Source organism: Helianthus annuus, chromosome 6 (assembly GCF_002127325.2).
Source record: "Helianthus annuus cultivar XRQ/B chromosome 6, HanXRQr2.0-SUNRISE, whole genome shotgun sequence".
Taxonomy (NCBI): Eukaryota; Viridiplantae; Streptophyta; class Magnoliopsida; order Asterales; family Asteraceae; genus Helianthus; species Helianthus annuus.
The window spans coordinates 98968808-98989345 of NC_035438.2; the positions used below are offsets into that span (position 1 = coordinate 98968808).

Here is a 20538-nt window from a genome sequence, read left to right on the forward strand (position 1 = left end):
TGGTGGTGGTGGTTGTGGAGGTTGGTTTAAGAGAAAGATGGAGAAAGAGATGGCTGGGAGAAAAGATAGGGTTTTATATATAAAAAGTGAAATTACCAATTTACCATCATGTGCAAGGCACATGTTCTGACTTAACTTAAAATTTTAACCTTGTTAGTGCTAAAGTATGAAAGATGTAACGAGTTTCCAAATAAATGACTGTGACTGTAATTATTGAAATTAAATGCTATCCGTTGCAATCCGGTACAAACATAAAGAACGAAAAGTGTAATTTACCCTAAATAATAATAACTCTTTTTTTTTAACGACAAATTTCATTTTTTCGTGTCGTATGTGTGACTTAAATCCAAAACCTCTACATCTCAAGCTGAAAGACTTTGCCTTTACGCAATCAACCACACCATTGGTTAATAATAACAGGGCCGGCTCTGGGCCTGGCAAACCCATGCCGACGCCCGAGGCCCAAAATTTCAAAGGGCCTGAAAAGTCTTTATAAACTTGTATATATTTATTAAATTATATATTTAGTATATTTATCCGTTTATTATCCAAAAATTATTGGTGGTGTAGTGGCAAAAATCATCTCAAAATAATGTAAAGGTCTCAAGTTCGAGTCTTTGCTCCATGACTAAGTTTTTATTTTTGTAATTCATTTATCCTTAACCATAATTTTGGACCCAATTCTTTTCTTCGCCCGAAACCTAAATTTTTTCAAGACGGCTCTGAATAATAAGGGTGCCCGGGGCACAATCGGTGACCCCATGCGGGGACCGATTTCCCCGATCGGGGATGTGCCGCCGGCCTAGCGGTGAGCCAAAAAAGGGGGGATGATCGGTGAGGAGGCACCGAAGAGAGGGGAGGAGAGAAAAGGTGGGCCCCATTCAATCAACCAATGATAATTTTTTTTTTAATAAAAAACCAAGTCACCTAAGAGGGGAGTGCCGCCATTAATTTAGGGTGTGAGGAGAGTTTAAGAGAGGAGTTGACGTGGCACACGAGAATTGGTTATGCGTAAGAGAGGGGACTCCCGTCTTAAGGGAGTGCCCCTTACACACTAATAACTCTTCTGTCTCGACCCGGCGCTACAAATCCGATACAGCTTGCTACGCGTCCAGATACATCCCCCCATCTCCCTTCTTCTTCTTTTTCGTCAAACCCACGCTATTCCCTCAATCGCAATCTTTCATCGTCTTCATCATCTTCATCATATAACGCTTCAATTGTTCTCCAAAAGGTACGCAAACATCCTTTTCAAGTCATCCAAAATTAGGGCTTCCTCTATTAATGGAAACCAAAACCACCGCTCACTTTCTTCATTCCACCACCCAATTCTCCGCCCTTAATTCTTACTTTTGTTCTTGTTAGGTAAACAAACTTTATTTCCTCAAAATTATATGGATTTCACCCTAGGGTTTACACCTCACAATCCACCACCAAACGACACCGTTTCCTTCCAGATCGATTCCACCTTCCGAACCTCATCCCCTCACGTTGTTTCCAGTATTCCTCTTCAACTAATGGAACAACAAACTTTAACTGATATGGATTTGAACCAGAAACACCAAACTGTAAGCATGGATTTGAACCAAGAGAGTAAAATTGGGGAAGACGACGAGGAGTTTCGAATATTAGGTCACTCCATGTGTTTGAAAAGGCGTAGGGATAGCAGCATCGATTCCGCTTCGTCCCACACGCTGTCCAAGCGTAGACAGGCTGTTCAGGCGTGGGGTAACCAGTGTCTGCAGGGTGCTGATCCGGATATATTCGAGATTTTGGAGAAAGAGAAGGAGAGACAATACAAGGGGATTGAATTGATAGCGTCCGAGAATTTCGTTTGTAAAGCGGTTTTGGAAGCGTTGGGTAGTCATGTGGCGAATAAGTATTCGGAGGGTATGCCCGGTGCTAGGTACTATGCTGGGAATCAGTATATCGATGAGATTGAAACTCTTTGTCGTGAACGGGCTTTGGATGCTTTTGGTCTTGATTCGGAGAGTTGGGGAGTGAATGTTCAGCCGTATTCGTGTACGTCTGCGAATTTTGCTGTTTATACTGGTTTGTTGCTGCCGGGTGATCGGATTATGGGGTTGGATACTCCGTCTGGAGGGAACACGAGTCACGGGTATTATACGCCTAATGGGATGAAAGTTTCCGGGGCATCCATTTTCTTTGAGAGTTTGTCGTATAAAGTTAACCCGAAGACGGGTATTATTGATTTTGAGAAGCTTGAGGAAAGGGCTGTTGATTATCGGCCGAAGATACTTATTTGTGGTGGGAGTTCGTATCCCAGGGAATGGGACTATTCGAAGTTTAGGCAGATTGCTGACAAGTGTGGTGCAGTGTTGATGTGTGACATGGCTCAAATTAGTGGTCTTATAGCTGCGAAGGTAAATTTCTTTGCTAACTGCTAAATTGTTGCTAACTGACTGCTTCGTATGTCGAGTTTTGTTAGATTGGTTATGCATCAATTTTTATGTTATTTAATGATAAGAGTCTTAATTTCATGACTGCTTAAAAAACTAGTAGGTTTGTATTATTCTTACTTTCATTTCTTTTTTACTTGGTTGACCGTTGATGTAAAATTGAGTGTTCTCCTTTGTACGCAGTGCTCATCTTCCTGTATGACAATTTTTGAGGTGCAATACTAAGTTCATTGGCTCTGAACAGACAACTTTTTTTGTGATTTTTTTGACAACGTGCTATGTATTCTCGCTGGCAATGGTTTTCCACAGTTCCACTTTATCAGTTTATCATATGTCTAATGTTATGCTATATTTTGGGTTACTCCTGTGCAATAATGAGTTTTTGACATCAATCTGTTTTGCAATGGTTTTTACATCTGAAAAGGACCTAATGTATGTGTTACTACTGTAATGCGTTCTGCTTAGGGAATGCACATGTTATTGAGTAACATCACATCACAGCTATTCTGAGTTTCTCATCTATTTACATTTTTTGATATATTTTTTTTTTTGTGTGAGCGGCACAATTTGTTTTACCATTAGACATGATAGTTTTTACATCTGAAAAGGGGGATTTGATACCTAATACATGTTGTTATACAGTAGTGGATTTGTTAGGGAATGCACATCTGTTATTGAGTAACATGGCGTCTATTCTCGTTTATTTGGATTTCCCAATATGTTTTTTTTTTGTGCGACTGTGCCGTAATTTTTTCTGTACAACAATTGCCATTCATGAATATTGACATTAGTTTTTTAGTTGGTTTCAATCTAATCTTTATGTCTTGATTATTTTGTGGTTATGTTTGATAGGAATGTGCAAGCCCCTTTGAATTTTGTGACATCGTCACCTCAACTACTCATAAAAGTCTCCGTGGCCCTCGAGGTGGTTTAATTTTCTACAGAAAGGGTCCCAAATCTAAGAAGTCTGGAATTCCTTCGAATCAAGGCGATCTAAACGACAAATACGACTTTGAGGAGAAGATAAACTTTGCTGTGTGTTCCGCACTCCAAGGTGGGCCACACAATAACCACATTGCTGCTCTTGCGATTGCACTGAAACAGTTGGCTACTCCAGAATACCAGGAATATATGCAGCAGGTGAAGAAAAATGCCCAGGCATTGGCATCTGCTTTGTTGAGAAGAAATTGCAGGTTGGTCACAGGCGGGACCGATAATCATTTGTTGCTTTGGGATCTTAGGAATCTTGGGTTGACCGGTACAATTCTTCTACTTTCACTTAATATTTCTTCTGCATGGTGCAGTTTGTTTGTTTTAGGATGCAATATTAAGTTTGTTTTATCAATGATGCCTTTTTCAGGTAAAAATTTGGAGAAAGTATGTGAGATGTGTCATATTACTGTCAATAAAATTTTCGTATTTGATGATAATGGAACTCTCGTCCCCGGAGGAGTGAGAATCGGTGAGTACAAATTCTTGATCCTCTTTTCGAGTTCAGATAATCATTCTTTAGAAGTAGCAACATTCAAATAACAAGTACCTCTAATGGGTCAAAAGGGTGAAATATGAAACTTAAGCTCAACGCAAATTTTGTCAAATGATGCTGAAACTGATTGTATGAAATTTCTATAAAAATAGATTGTTAAAATATTTTTTTTTTTGTAGACATATTTAGCTCATTTTTATTTTATAAGATACGTTTGAAAATTGTATAAAAGTGTTTCGGGTCATCCCAAGATGAGGGAACCTTTTTTTACGAGTGATGTATGTATGTATACTTGGTCAGGTACTCCTGCAATGACGTCACGTGGTTGCCTGGAGTCTGATTTTGAAACAATGGCGGACTTTCTGTTTCGAGCAGCTCAAATAACAAGTTCAGTGCAGAGGGAACATGGAAAAATGGTTAAATCTTTCTTGAAAGGTGTTGAAAACAACAAAGATATCATTGAACTCAGGACTCAAGTTGAAAACTTTGCAACTCAGTTTTCAATGCCGGGCCAAGATTTGCAGTAAATACCCTTTATGCGCCTCAAATCTCGTCTGCGAGCCCAAACCCAAACCGTTTTTGGTGTATTTTTTTTGACTTATTAAAGAAGACTTGTTGGTATGTTCGACGCAAGACGCCTTTGTCTAAATCAGACTGTTTCGGGCTCTTGGCCGTTCTACTATTGCCATATCTTACATGGAACAAAGTATAGTATTTTTTTTTTTTTTTTTTTGGGATTTTGATCAAATGGATTGTCATGGTAGGACTCATTCTTCGAGTATAGTTTTGTGGTAAACTCAAGATCTGGTTTTTGGCCTATACAATAGAATGTAGGACAGTTTTCTATGTGTGTTCATCATGTTTTATCATCTTCCTGTGTATTTTTTAGGATTAAAGTAAAGGTAGTGTGATATACAAATCTTTGTGCATACTATGTTTGAGAAAACAGTTATCACCACCATCCTATGTGGACGTGCGTTATTGGTTGAGTTAGTAGCTAGGTAGTGGTTGTGAAATGATTTCTGTTAAATAAATGCTACTTTCTAAGAAATTAAAAAATAAATATAATAATTGGAAACTCACAGTTCTTAATTGGTGTAAAAAATACATTTTTATTTTGTATTATTATTATATGCAATTCAATTCAATCTTCTTTATTTGAATAATCTGTATTGTATAACCTGTTAGTCTGATACAGTTGCATATATTTTATTCACTGATTATAAAATTTTAGTATATGTTATGTGATGAAGATTTGTTATTAATTTTATTTAAAAAATAATATATTGAATTACAAGTGTTATGTTTTGGATTGTAACCACTAGTTGCTCATAAAATTTTACATATAATTAAACTATTTTGATACATAAGCATTTCGTTAAAACTTGCGCATCTAAAAACTATGCAAGTATAAGTAATCTTAACGCATTTTGTTAAGCCTGCGCATGTACGTGATGAATGTACTTTGACTCCACCTTGCGTCTCCTCGAGGGACCTTATCGGCCCAAGCAGCTCACGGTCTTTTAAACTAAGACGATGGGGGTATGGGATCGGGGAGGCCATCGGTGAGCTGAGTTGGCCTTGGTTGAACAGATTAAGTGGACACGCCTTGGTTGAACAGATTAAGTGGACACTCACCACCCAAGAGTTCCCAGGTAAGAGTGAGTGGTCCGATTAAGTGGATTTGTACGAACACCCTAGCCTTAGACAGAAAACTCAGGGTACAGACATCCACCATTCCAGATTGCACGTGTTCACATTATTAAAACCCAAAATTTGACGAGATTTTGAAAACATCAAAGGCTTAAAGCCTTAAAAACAAATCATCTAAGGATCGATTATTTTTTGGATTTTTTTTGTGACTTTTGTATTTTGGAAAATTGGTTTTTAATAAACCAAACTTTGTCCCGTTAGTAAATAATAATCTTACCTACGTAATTAGTATACAATAATCCTACCTATCAACATGTTGGTACTCAATGAACTTACGTTAATGTTTTTTAACTGAAGTTAGTTTTTAAGTTTTATTTATTACACAAACAGTCTCTATAGTTGTAATTTACTAGTTTTAACTATTTTAAAACTAGTAAATTACAGTCCCTTGAGGTTTTTTTTTGTTTTATAAAATAGTTAAAACTAGTAAATTACAACTAAAGGGACTTTTTATGTAATTAATAAAACTTAAAGATTAACTTTAGTTAAAAAAATTAGCGGAAGTTCATTGAGTACCAACATGTTGATAGGTAGGATTATTGTATACCAATTACGTAGGTAAGATTATTATTTACCAGCGGGATAAAGGTTGGTTTATTAAAAACCAATTTTCCTTGTATTTTTTTTTTTGTAATCACCTAAGGATAGGTGGTGGTATTGTTTTAAGAATCTAAACGCAAACTATCTTGCGTTAGGGTTTTAGAAAGGTTATAGTCTAGGTCAAAAGCTTTACTAATAACCTAATTCCCTATAACCATATCTCTGATACCAATCTCTGTAACACCCCGATCCGTAAAACAACAAGCCGCGACGGAAACGTCGGGGAGTCACGTTACAGGAAATTATTTCACAACACAGGGTACATAAGGTTTTGTATTATTGAATTGTTAAATTACATTATCTTGGAATAAAAACAAACTAAACACAACAATGTCTTTATGTTTTAAGATAAGTAAGGCCCGTGTCCGTCCTATGTGTAGCATGCTCATAATCAAACATTCGCTCCTGAAACATATGTGAAAATAAACGTCAGCATAAAAATGTCTGTGAGTAACATAGATTTTGTGACTAAAACTCATGGCTTTAAATGTTAAAAGGAAATGTTTAAACTATTTCAAAAGTAACCATGAACCTTTAACAAAAGTGTTTCTTTATAAAATTATATGAAAATTCATTTGATTTAAAAGAAATGATGTATGGTTAACTTAATAACCAATATGTCTTTGAAATAAGCAAATGAAATGTCTTGTCTTGTCTTTGTTTGAAGTAATTTAGATAACGCTACTATATGTAATACAATAAAAACATTTATATATAGGAAGTACCAGCAGCGTATCTACCATGCTTTTATCGTATTACACACATCTCGTTATCTAAATCACCTACCATAAACCAATAATTGTCTTGTCTTGTATAAACTATCAAATGTCTTGACTTGCATAAACCAACAAATCTCTTGTATGGTAAACAAAATGTCTTGTTTAAACCAAAAGTAAATGTCTTGTATAAACAACAAAATGACTTGTCTTGTATAAACAACCAACATGTCTTGTCTTACCAAAATGGGGTTGTCAATCATATGGTACCATAACATACTACCGGTCAGCATGATCAGTGTTAATGAATGTATCATTGTCGAGTTCAACGCACCAATATGTCTAGTACAATGTAAGCATGTCGTGAAATGTTTTGAAACCATGTATAGTAGGTATTTAAACCATGTATAGTGTTTTGAAATCATGTACTAGGTATATTAGGTAAATATACCATGTATAATATTTTGAAACCATGTACTAGGTATATTAGGTAAATATACCTTGTATAATGTCTTTGTAACCATGTATAATGTCTTTGAAACCATCTATAATTTCTTGAAACCATGTATAATGTCTTTGAAATCATGTACTATGTATACTAGGTAATTTAAACCATGTATAATGTCTTGAAAACATGAGAGTAGTGATAGGCACATATGAATCACCCCAAAATACTTGAAAACGTAAAAGAGGGGACTATGTACTCACTTGGGATTGTGTATGTGTCCTTGTTCAATTGAATAAACAAAGCTCAAGTGTGTCCTAATGCATCGGATAACTATGTTAGTGTGTCGAGACTTTAATCGGAGGATTCGGATAGAATGAGATTTATAAACCAAACGAGAGAAGGACCTCATGTAATATGGTTCATTAGACCCTACATTCTGATTTGGAAGACTTTCTAAGTGCTTTGACCCGTTATGACTCGTTAAAGTGGTTTACGCCACTTTAACAGGTCGTAAGCGTAACTATGGGTTCGGATGGTTAAAAAAGTCCTACGAGGAGTCTAATATGTCAAAACAAGTTTGATTATGTTGCAACATCAGTTTAGATGTCAAAACATTGGTCTTATATGCTTAAAACCATTTTATGCGCCAAAAGGGCGTTTTCATCACTTTAAAAGAACATAAAATTGACGCGTCATATAACTAACCAAACGACATGACCATAAGGTATAACCTCAGAGGGTTGTTCCCTATAATACTATGGTCATAAAAATGCACTTGGTCGAATCATAAGATTGACCAAATGGGTCAGATTCGAAAGTCAAAGCGGCAGTCAAACCGCTCGACTTTCGACTAATAAAAATCCCTAAGCTAAAAATGACGAGTTAGACATGTTGGAACATGTCTAATAATGTTATAAAACTGATTTGGTGTCAAAACTTTAAGTTTTAATACCTAAAAACGTTTTCGTCGTAAAATGCACTTTTATGCATTTGACTTTTAATTCGTAAAACTTTGACTCGTCACTTCGCCTACTAAACATGGTAACCATAAGGTGCAATCGCAAGAGATTAAAACCTTCGTGATTACGATCACGTTGCAAAGTTCAATTTGAACTTTGACTTGACCAAGATGGACAGAACTGAAAGTCAAACAGAAAGTCAAATTGTTTGACTTTTAGCTCAAAATAGCCAAAATAATAAAAGAACTATGGAGAGCACATGTGTTGAAGAACACTTTCAGAACTCAAGATAGGAGGCTTCCAATCAGCTGGAAACATGCTCCAACATAGAGAAAAAGAACTTTTGAAATGAGCAAGTTGAAATGAGGACTTTGATATCAAGAGGCCACCAAATCATGCCAAGTGCCCAGCCAGGTGTTATGGCAATGCTTAGTGTCCTCCTAGGTGTCCAAAGCAGGTGAGAAGTGGCAAAAATCGTGACTTAGGGGCCAAGAAATGCAGGAGATCAACCAACTGCCAGTTCTTCTGTTCTGGCAGGTGCATACGGACCGTATGGGGGGTTTTGTTTACGACCCGTAATGTAACACCCTAACAATTAATAACTTGAAAACGACGTAGCGGAAATATGAGCCCAAAAATTTTCTTTCTTTATTAGCCATGTAACATACTTGATGTCTAATACTAGAAATATTTAATGCTTAACTAAAAGATTTACATTGTTCATTCTTATTTATCGGACCAATTTACATATAAAATCCCCGTTTATGTGACTACTCTTCCCGTACAATTCTTGCTCTTGACTCGATCTTTAATCCTCCAATACTTTATACCAATGTTAATCTGCGTAACCTACATTCACCACAAACATGCACATCATTAGAATTTGATAACTATAATTCATAAACTATCATAGGAAATTAAATGACAACGCCGCATTCTTTCTATTCTTGCAAGTCCCTTCGATCATTCTTCCACGTACAATCTAGCATTTCAATCCCTCAAAGCTGCACAACGGATTTCAATAACATACCTGCAAATCTCATTTCATACTCAAGATCCCGGTTTAATAACTTAACACACAAGCTTATTTAAGTTATACGAACATACACACATATCCTATTGATTCGTAAGCAATAAGCTCCGCTTCATACTCAGGCGCTATCATACATATAATCTAAAACATTACTTACATACATGATTAGGTACACATAAACAAATGTACAATCTATACAAACATACACGCTACATAAGGTATCCCAAAAGGGTTAGCTAAAACATCCTAATTACAAGCTTCCAAATAAATAGATCGCATACATACGAACCTACGTACATTCCCTCTTCTATTCATAATTACCTAGCGATCCCGACTACCGGAGGGTAATTATTTTCCAAAATTCCAAAACCAACAAAAGGGTTAGTTTTGATCGTTTAAATAAAGGTTCATACAAGTTCCATGTACATAACCAACAAAATCAAACCAAAAAGCCAGCTGGAAGGTCCCTGGCGGGGCGGGAAAGCCAACCCCTGATCTTTCGCGGGCCGCGACCGAGGTCGCGTTGTGCGACAGCCCAAAAACGACAGAAAACTCCATTCTGTTGCTGGAAATTCCCAGCTATGATTTCCAAGAGTATTTTCGACTTACAATATGCATAACTTTTGATCTACGGATCCGATTGACACGGTTCTTTTTCCTATGCGTTGGTAAATCAATTTTCTAACATATGAGCTAATAATATAACATCTGAATAAGGAACAATCTTAACTTAAAGCCTTCAGCTCTACATACTCGTTTCAACTATTCAACCCATTCATATTTTTTTTATTACTAAGACTTGCATATCTCGGACATTCCTCAATCAAATTGCTCACAACTTATCTCTATATGTCTGTAAGACTAGTCCTTACATTATTGGCTAAACGTCCTTATCCGGGGTCATTATTCTTTACCAATTTCATTACCGTTATCTTACTTATACATATTTATTCGACCCGTTTAATCCACCAAATTACCTTAGACTTAGAATACTACATCATCTAACTAGATCAATACTTATCTTTATACTTTCATTCATTACATAACCTTGCAATATTTTCCCTACATTCATAAACATGAAAATTCTATATGTATACTAAGAAGTGAGTCAGAAGTCACTTACCTTATGCGTTCTTGCTCGTATCCGCTTCCTTGCCTTCTCTTGACCCGTTAGCCTTCCATGCTTGAGTCCATACTAGTGTGGTTCCTTTTTCTTTCATGTTGACATGCCCATAATAATGTTAGTCTTTATGCTCATTCATATTAACATACGTTTTCCAAATTCTTATTTACATTGGCTTTCACTAACACGTATACGACATGAATTGTCAATCACATGGTTCAATATCTTAAGAATTCAAATTCATTATCATACTTATTCATACATAACACGTAATTGGTCTAGCACATATCCCGAGATCTCTCAATTCTTACATTTATGTCAAAATATCTAACCATGCTATTTATACTTTGTTGACTTTCAGAAAGTCAACCTTCTAGCATACAACTTCCAACTTATGAGTATGCATTCATGTTGATATGGTAGGCCATAAAATGACATCATATTCATTTCATACATGATGTTGTATGACACATAAACTACACGACCACCTAGTCACAGAATATACACATAATCAATTTGCACATACTTATGTCTTCATAATTTTTACAATTGACAACCACCCCTACAAGAATCAACTTAACATAATCGTAACATCATCCTTTACTAGTAAGGTCATATGCTATAGATTTAGTACACATTCACTTTTAACCGCAATTAAGGGATTAGAAGACCACATAGCAAACCTCACCCGTTCAAACACAATGTACAAGCTCCTAATGCATAGACTTGACCAACACATACATTCAACCCGAATTCATGTACGAGTTCCATCTAAAGCACATTCTTCAAGTTAGTAAACTACTAATTACATCATTATCATATTTCATTCGTTTATGTCAAGCCGCTTCGTACAATATCACGTCCTAACTTCACTTAGGTATTTCATCAAACACTTGGCGGGTTTCGCATTAATAGAGCATATTATACAAGCATCTTATGTTCATCTTCCTACTTTTGCCTTAAAAAAAATCAAGTACTATTAAAATCGACCTAATACCACACCATACTCAAACTATCTAACAAGTATTCATCACATACAACATGCTACATCAATTTTTGAACAAGGATTGGACATGGGTGTTATACCCATGTCGCCACTTTTACTAACCCAAATGGGTTTCACCTTCAACCATCAATTAACATCAAAATCTAGTATAATTCACATTCCATATGATAATTCTAACATATATTCATGCTTAATTTTATAAAATTTCATGGATTAATCATAAACCACTTCATACAAAAATCTTCAAATTCAAAATTACAACTTACCATATGCTTGTTAGGACTAGATAGTGAGAGATCTTCACCCATGCAATGCTTTCCATTCGATTTTGGCTTTGATTGGGCTGAATTTGTGTTGTTGTTCTTGAGAGCTAGGGTTTACACCCCTCTGCTCTTTCTCCTGGTCGATCCCACCACGCACACACACTAAGGGTGTGAGATTTTTATTTTTTTTATTTCTTTTATAAACTTAAACCCATTCACTCAATTTAGTCCCTCATGTTTGCTTTACTTCCCTTTTTGTCACAACTAAATTCCTATTACATAACTTATACTTTATCTATTTTTTTAAATGGATTATTTAATAAAGGTTAGTTAAACCGCTTTATATCATATAACATGGAAACATACTAGGGAATTTGACATTTCGGTTTTTGGGGCGTTACAAGTCTACCCCCCTTAAAGGAGGTTTCGTCCCCGAAACCTTTCTCATTCCAACTAGACCAATTCTACTCTTACCTTTTTCAGTTGTTCATCCACAATGCTTACTACAGCATAAACGCATCCGGGATCTTGGCAAACGTTTTATTAATGCATAAACGTAATTGTACACATCGTCCCTACGTTCTTAAATTAAGTAAATTGCTTTCATAATTATATTTATGTTAGAATCTGCTCCAGAACTCTTATTAGTGTCGTTTTCACCTTATAATGCTAGTTCCTAGTACACATCATCACTAGCAGTTCGTTCATTGAAATTTATTCCAAATGTACACCATTGGTCGTATGAGTCTAAGTTTACGGTTCATTCCTATCATTACAATTAATCATCATGTCCTCCTGTTTCTGCTTATTCTAAACGTTTCAATTCATTTCATTTCATTCTATTCCTATATCCTCTATAAAGTTTCCTTTGATCTTCACAACAAATCCCAACATCCCACTTCCAATATGCCTCCTAATCATTATTGTACTCATATGAGGGGTCATGTATCATCACATGCATACTTTAAAACATTAGATGACCTAGTAGTACTAAAAACAAAGCTATCCTCCTCGTAATTACTTTTTCGTACTTAATACAAGGATAAAGCATCAACCTACGGTTGGAACCGTTTCTTGAACTACTTAACAATTTCGTTCAAACGCGCAAATAATTTACAGATTCTTACTTATTAATCAAGAACGAAACATTTTACTAACCTCATTTTTCATTACATATGTCAATGATCCGTAAGCCGGATTCATTCGCATCGTTATAGGTACCTTCCGCACCAAAACTGGTCCCATACATTTGTGTAAAATGCTCCCACTCGTGAGCATCCTTCCTTCAGCTTTATTACTATCATCTTACTGAAAATTTCCTCTATTCTTATCTGTAAAATTATCAGTTAGCACATAGCATTTATTATTTGCATTCTACATGGTGTTTGTTCGCCTAAGACTCTTTCACAAGTTTCTTACATACATGCTTAAAACATATTACACATTCCATTTCTCACATACTATTTCTTTCATTTTATTGGTTATCTCACCATCTTTTGCAATTTGACTTTTTGAGGTCAGGTCGGTACTTCTTACTTATCGTAGACGTTTCAAGGTACATGTTCGTAATTCTCTTCCATCCTTGCATACTTACAAGGACTTCATTTCTTCATTTTTGTATTAATTGTAAAAATTTTACCCGCTCCCGTCCCTACTTAAGTCATTTGTCTAGGTCGTAGCGGTCATTCATTCTAACTCCCAAGCGTCAACTAATAATATGTCTAACACGTAACTTATTTCAAAGCTTATTTCTTTCAACTAAAGCTTCTTGCTACTACAATAGCTTTCATTGGTTTTACCTACTTGGTGAATCAAATACTTCATAATATTTTACTAATACTTGCTTAATGACTATCAACTTACTTTGTTTAACTGTTCAGAATCCAATTGTAAAATACATTCTGACCGTATGTCTACCAACTACCCAGTCCTGATACATCCCTCTCTAGTCGAGCTATAAGCTCATATTAAAGCATAACCTTTATACATACCCAATGCAAGTCAAATCTATTGACTCATTGTCCATACCTTGCGTTGGTTATTTCTTTCCAATTTGTGGCATTGGATGATCATACGTTATGCTCACCCACAAATATATGACTTGACAAATCAAAACATTAGATACCAGGTTCAAATGGCAATCACTATTTGACCCGTATGACTCATTTGTCCTTCTCAACCATCTTGCGTACAACGAATTTACATAAATATATTTATATATAGGTAAAAGTTTAAAACATAACTTGGTTAATACCTACTTCAAGAATATTTACTTCTTCGGTCCGCACTTACTTACGAATTCGGACTTTTCATTCTACTTTCCATTCCTTTCTATGTTTTGAATCCGTCTCGCGGATTTAACATATCATTCATATCCTTCATTCTTTCTTTCTTATTTTGTACTCCCAATTTCATGAGAGTCCTACTTCTCATTTCACCTACACATCCACCTAGTACCCAATTCTTCCGAACATATCTGCAACAATTACCACGGTCTCACGAACGTCATATGTTTCTTGCGTACTGGCCAGGTACGCAATCCACATACTAGTTTCATGTCTTCGTGTAACCATCACCTTATGTCCGAAGAATTGGATTTCGGCATGCGTAACATTTCAAAACTTCATTCACTTGATAGGTTTTACCATTGCATACACCCATAATTTAAATTTACGTACCTGGGGTCAATTTGTCTTATTACATACCTTGGTGTCGGTCCTAGATCGCATTCACGAATCATTCCTTCCAAACAATTATGTTCACCTTACACATAACATACTATTAGTTTTCTTCAAATATATACTTTAATACATACTTACATTCACTTCTACCATTAGATCTCGATTAAGTCTTGGATTGTACGGGTTCCTTGTCACAAGAGCACACAAGTTTGAGTTCAAGTATTTACCTCCTTCTACTTGAGTTCTCTCAAACCAGGGCTCTGATACCAACTTGTAACACCCTAACAATTAATACCTTGAAAACAACGTAGCGGAAATATGAGCCCAAAAATTTTCTTTCTTTATTAGCTATGTAACATACTTGATGTCTAATACTAGAAATACTTAATGCTTAACTAAAAGATTTACATCATTCATTCTTATTTATCGAACCAATTTACATATAAAATCCCTGTTTATGTGACTACTCTTCCCGTACAATTCTTGCTCTTGACTCGATCTTAATCCTCTAATATTTTATACCGATGTTAATCTGCGTAACCTACATTCACCACAAACATGCACATCATTAGAATTTGATAACTACAATTCATAAACTATCATACGAAATTAAATGACCACGCCGCATTCTTTCTATTCTTGCAAGTCCCTTCGATCATTCTTTCACGTACAATCTTGCATTTCAATCCCTCAAAGCTGCACAACGGATTTCAATAACATACCTGCAAATCTCATTTCATACTCAAGATCCCGATTTAATAACTTAACACACAAGCTTATTTAAGTTATACGAACATAAACATATATCCCATTAATTCGTAAGCAATAAGTTCCGCTTCGTACTCAGGCGCTATCATACATATAATCTAAAACACGTACTTACATACATGATTAGGTACACATAAATAAATGTACAATCTATACAAACATACACGCTACATAAGGCATCCCAAAAGGGTTAGCTAAAACAACCTAATTACAAGCTTCCAAATAAATAGATCGCATACATACGAACCTACGTACATTCCCTCTTCTATTCATAATTACCTAGCGATCCCGACTACCGGAGGGTAATTATTTTCCTAAATTCCAAAACCAACAAAAGGGTTAGTGTTGATCGTTTAAATAAAGGTTCAAACAAGTTCCATGTACATAACCAACAAAATCGAACCAAAAAGCCAGCTGGAAGGTCCCTGGCAGGGCGCGAAAGCCAACCCCTGATCTTTCGCGGGCCGCGACCGAGGTCGCATAGCGCGACAGCCCAAAAACGACAGAAACTTCCATTCTGTTGCTGGAAATTCCTAGCTATGATTTCCAAGAGTATTTTCGACTTACAATATGCATAACTTTTGATCTACGGATCCGATTGACACGGTTCTTTTTTCTACGCGTTGGTGAATCGATTTTCTAACATATGAACTTGTAACATAACATCCGAACAAGGAACAATCTTAACTTAAAGCCTTCGGCTCTACATAATCGTTTCGACTATTCAACCCATTCAAAAAAAAATTTATTACTAAGACTTGCATATCTCGGACATTCCTTAATTAAATTGCTCACAACTTATCTCTATATGTCCGTAAGACTAGTCCTTACATTATTGGCTAAACGTCCTTATCCGGGGTGTGACACCCGGCTTTTCAGGCCATACCGTACAATTGTAACACGTGTTGTGAATAGATAAAAGGCTGTATTTGACTGATTATGATGTTTATATGTAGAATTTAATGAGTTGGTAAATTTAAACCTTGGTAAAAATTATGTTGGTAACGGTAAGATAAACGCTTATTGCGTAACGGTTAAAATGCGAAACGAACGTCGGTGACCACCCGATCAGTGTTAAAATCCTAAAAATAGTCTGTTATGATTAGAATAATTGTTTTAATCATATCCGTGTGGAAAAATAGTTTAAAACGCTAGGAAATTCTATTTTTCGAGTTTAAGCGCGTACCGCGCGATGCAGCGCGTGTACCGACAAAATACGGTCAACACAGCCTGTCAAGGCAACTGATAATCATTTTAGTAATAATTTGATGAGTTTATTACTTTAGAATGATAAAAACAAATAAAAACGCATAAATCCCTATTTTTGCGATTTTAAGCGCGTACCGCGCAACACAACGCGCATACTGCCATATACCGGCAACGTAGCCAGTCCAGGCAAACAAAATATTGTTCAATAATATTTTGATGAGTTTATTTTTGTAGAGCATTAAGAATAATTTAAAACGCGTTAAAACGGGATTAAAACGCTAGATAAAATACCCAGTATCCAGTAAAATACCAGTGTTTAGCCAACAAATTATATATATACGTATATATGCGAGTGAGTGTGTGTGTATAGTGATAGATGGCAGCCCTCTCTCTCTCCTTTTCTTGCATGTTAGACACTTGTTGGCTTGCATGTAACTCTTGGAACCATCAAAACTCCCTTATGTCTTCCCTAATCTTGTATTTTCCAAGATCATCACCTAAACAATATCACATGTCACACCCCGATTTCCACGTGTATCACCGGTGGGCCCAGTGGGGGATTACCGTGACGTAGTTGGCAACAATATAGTCAAACCACAATATATAAATGCACAGCGGAAGCAATATAGATAAATATAATTCAACCATTTACTGTAATATCAAATGTATCACAAGTAGTTGAATAGTATCCACATGATGGATCAAAATAAATAAAAATGTAGTTCAACAGATAAGACATCAAGCTTGCGAGGCTTCTTAACGATGCTATGGAGCTAATGCCAGCCAATTACGTGTAGTACCTGCACTTAATCTTTTTGGGAAAATACGTCAGTTTACACTGGTAAATACATTCAACCGACTCTTTTGAAAAAGTTTATTAAAATTGATTTGAATGCACGAGGCACAAATTCTTTTATAACTTGGGAGAATTATTTAATATTATAATCTTGTGAACGAATTACATGTTCCTTCTTTGCGTTCAGTAGCCCGGATCGTGCCGGGTTAAAGATCAATAGACACACCACATTTGCGTAAAACCGAGGTGGGTAAACCATCGGCTACGTCTTTTAATAGTATAGACATCATACCGGGTGTACGCCTACACCCGGGTGTCGAGGTCGTGGCCATTTCGTAAAATGATGCCAAGGATATCCGGGACATGGTCATTAACCCCCCAAAGGCTTTTAAGTAACAAGACTGTTTAAATGAGCCGATCAAACTATTCAATTAACCACCTCAACGATGGAATTATTTGATGCTCAATCAAGCGGTATTTTATATACCGTAACCCAAGCCCGTATAAGGGAAAATAAGTTAAAAGTATTTACCTTTGCAATGTATATTCCTTAATCAATTAAATCACCGATATCTTTTACTGGGGCTCCTTATTCTGGAACGAAGGTTTTAAAATAACCTATTAGAATCCTAACGGGTCTTTATATTAGCCGTAGCCTAGACCGGTTAGTTTCGAGGGATCGATACGGTTTAATCGCGTGAAAGGCGAAAACCGACAATGGAATGTGATTCTGGCCCAAAAAGTTCGGAGACTTGTTTCATATGGGTTTAATATTCACACTCTGGATTTTGGGGTCAAAATGATATGGTTTGACCCGTATCGGCTAATTTATGTAAACTAGTTACATAAGCCGAACCGTGCGCGCGATAGGCGCAACGGGTAACCGTAGGAGTCCTACACTGTTTTCCTAAGTCAATATACTTTAAAGAGGTTGTGGTATCAGTAGGATACCTTCCATAATGCCCGTAACGAGTTTTAGTTCATTATACGCCCCGTAGGGGTTTTTCGGTCATTTTAAAGACTTTTAAAGAGCTTTTCGAGTCCTACAGGAAATCTGAGTTTCCCGAACAGTTTATAAAGTCAAAAATTCTTCATTTATTATTTAAAATCAGTAGCAACTGGAATCGGGTCAAAAGACCTTGTAGAACTCAAGTTTTGGCCGAAAAGGGCATATTCGGTATTCACCGAACCGTAGCCATAACCGCAGGTTATGAGCAAGGTAAAAATAATTAAAAATCTTTAAAAATCCCAAAATATTATTTTAATACAGTGGGTAAAAGTTTTGGTGACGAAATCTTGGTTTAGGTAGGCGTTATGCTAATTGCGCCGTTTATTACAAAAGTTTCTTATAAATGCGTTAATTAGCATAACTCCCATTCTAGACCTCGGATTGGCGTGAAACTTTCGGGACATGCTTAGAATTTAGTAAGCAAGGTTATGGTCCCTTCACGTGTCCGAAATACTCGTTTTATTTTAAAAAAGGGCGTTACGGTCAACTTTTAAGTAATTAACGGAAATGCGTAAAGGACTCGGATAAACAATGAACCGGTCACAGAGGGTTATACCATCATGTAACCTGGTCCTAAGAGAGTCCTAAGGCATATCTACACCTCACTAAAACGGGTCAGAACTGAAGTCAATGCAAAAGTCAAACTTTTGCGACATTCGGCTCCGAACCGGGTCAATATAGCAAATGGTCGATTCAAACGAGTTTAGACAAGTTTATATACTTAACATCATGTTTTATAAGTGTCAAAACAGGTTTCATATCATCTACATTACAAATTATACAAGAATCGCTAAAATAGCTTTCTGTTGACTTTTTAAGCATTCGTTTGACTCGACATTTGAACTAGTTAGAGTGGTGATCAGAGGGAACCCTTTTTGGGGTTTATTACCCACATAAATACCAACACATAACTACTTTTGATTCGACAATTCACTGGACCATTTGTGAATTATCGCAAATTCAATCGTTAGTTACGACAGATTGACTTTTAGGCTAAATTAAGCAAAAACAAAGCTATGGAAGGTATGGCATACTTACAGAGATTTGTTGAAAGATTTAGAACAAGATAAGAACACTTGAGAGCTTTAGGAATGACCAGAGAAGTGTGTTTGAGGTGTGTGTTAGTTATGAACCTTGGATGTCTATTTATAGTGAAATGTATGCACTTAGATCATCACAACACACCCTACAACTGAGTATGGATGATGGGCAGGTGTCCCAAGGTGTTATAGGTCGAGTAGGGGGCGCCCATGCCTCACTTATTGGCCATATGATCGTTCACAAGCTCAAAAGGCATGCAAGTCCAAACTTTCTGCATCTGGGCGTCCCACGCGGCCCGCATGGGAGATTAGGCACACTTTAACGTGGGCCGCCTGAAGTTTAAAATCAGACGTGATTAAAAAGGTGGCTCGCGGCCCGCCTCAACTTACTCTAAAACCTTACGCGGCCCGCGAGAGGTCAAGATTTTCAGATTTTTAAATCTTTTGTAATCATGATCAGAATCTGGTAATTAATAACGAAATCTTTCGTAATTATTAACCTGACCTTTCGGGTTTGAAGGGGTAACTTTGCGGTTTGGCCCTCGATTATTTACAACTAAGGACCTCGTGTTGTTTACTCGCATTGTTAAGTCCCCGGTTATCTTTGTTAATTATTCGGAAAGCCTTAACTTTCATTGTTGACGCTTTTAACCCTTCTCGTACGAATTTGATCATAACTTTCTCGTTTTAAAACGGAACTTCGCGGAATTTATACAGTATATTCTAGTGAGCGTATTTTACTGTTACAAAGCCTCGGGTACGTCAAAGGGTCACTCAGAGGTATAATTAAACATGTTGACACAGTTAACCCCTGCAGCTTGTAATCTCTCACTTTCTTCCGCGTTTCGCTTCCGTACGATCCATGATTTATTCGTCTGAAGGTACGAGCATCGTTTAGGGTTACTATACAGTATACTTACCTTCGTTTGACATTTATAACCCTCGAATTTACATACTTTCAAGGTTTTTCAACATTAGTCCTTTATTAAATATAATACGCCACGTGTAAACTTAAGACACGTGTCAATACATTATTGGACACAAAAATTCGAGGTGTTACATCCTCACCCCCTTAAAATAAATCTCGACCCGAGATTTACTCAAACAAATAGGGATATTTTTCCTTCATCGTGGATTCAACTTCCCACGTGAATTCGGGACCTCTACGGGCATCCCATTTAACTTTAACTATTGGCACATGTTTTCTTCGGAGCTTTTTCACCTGTCGGTCTTCAATCGACAACGGCTTCTCCACAAACTTCAAGCTT

At 36.5% G+C, this 20538-nt stretch overlaps 1 protein-coding gene and 1 long non-coding RNA gene across 4 annotated transcripts; one reads left to right on the forward strand and one right to left on the reverse strand.

Moving 5' to 3' along the window:
- Positions 1 to 981: 981 nt before the first annotated feature.
- Positions 982 to 4765, forward strand: LOC110865676 (serine hydroxymethyltransferase 7). 3 transcript variants are annotated; one of them, XM_022115000.2, is made up of 5 exons: positions 982 to 1234; positions 1366 to 2384; positions 3273 to 3678; positions 3781 to 3882; positions 4207 to 4765. In XM_022115000.2, the coding sequence occupies exons 2-5, from the start codon at positions 1395 to 1397 to the stop codon at positions 4431 to 4433; spliced, it is 1725 nt and encodes a 574-aa protein (XP_021970692.1). In that variant the 5' UTR covers positions 982 to 1234; positions 1366 to 1394; the 3' UTR covers positions 4434 to 4765. The 3 variants fall into 3 exon arrangements, with proteins under 3 accessions (XP_021970692.1, XP_021970693.1, XP_021970691.1); XM_022115001.2 differs by lacking the exon at positions 4207 to 4765 and adding an exon at positions 3950 to 4137 and having other exon boundaries at positions 1080 to 2384; positions 3781 to 3892; XM_022114999.2 differs by having other exon boundaries at positions 1081 to 2384; positions 4207 to 4762.
- Positions 4766 to 9002: 4237 nt separating this feature from the next.
- LOC110864088 lies at positions 9003 to 11918 on the reverse strand. The gene is made up of 3 exons (XR_002549609.1): positions 11771 to 11918; positions 10499 to 10588; positions 9003 to 9191 (listed from the first exon to the last, which is right to left on the reverse strand). It is a non-coding gene; the product is annotated as an uncharacterized LOC110864088 (long non-coding RNA).
- Between the last annotated feature and the right edge of the window lie 8620 nt (positions 11919 to 20538).

Bases quoted from the DNA above. Each gene is read 5' to 3' on its own strand.
- LOC110865676 (XM_022115000.2), top strand. From the start codon at position 1,395: ATGGATTTCACCCTAGGGTTTACACCTCACAATCCACCACCAAACGAC. The intron at 2,385-3,272 runs GTAAATTTCTTT...TATGTTTGATAG, and splicing joins GTGGTCTTATAGCTGCGAAG to GAATGTGCAAGCCCCTTTGA. The intron at 3,679-3,780 runs GTACAATTCTTC...TGCCTTTTTCAG, and splicing joins TAGGAATCTTGGGTTGACCG to GTAAAAATTTGGAGAAAGTA.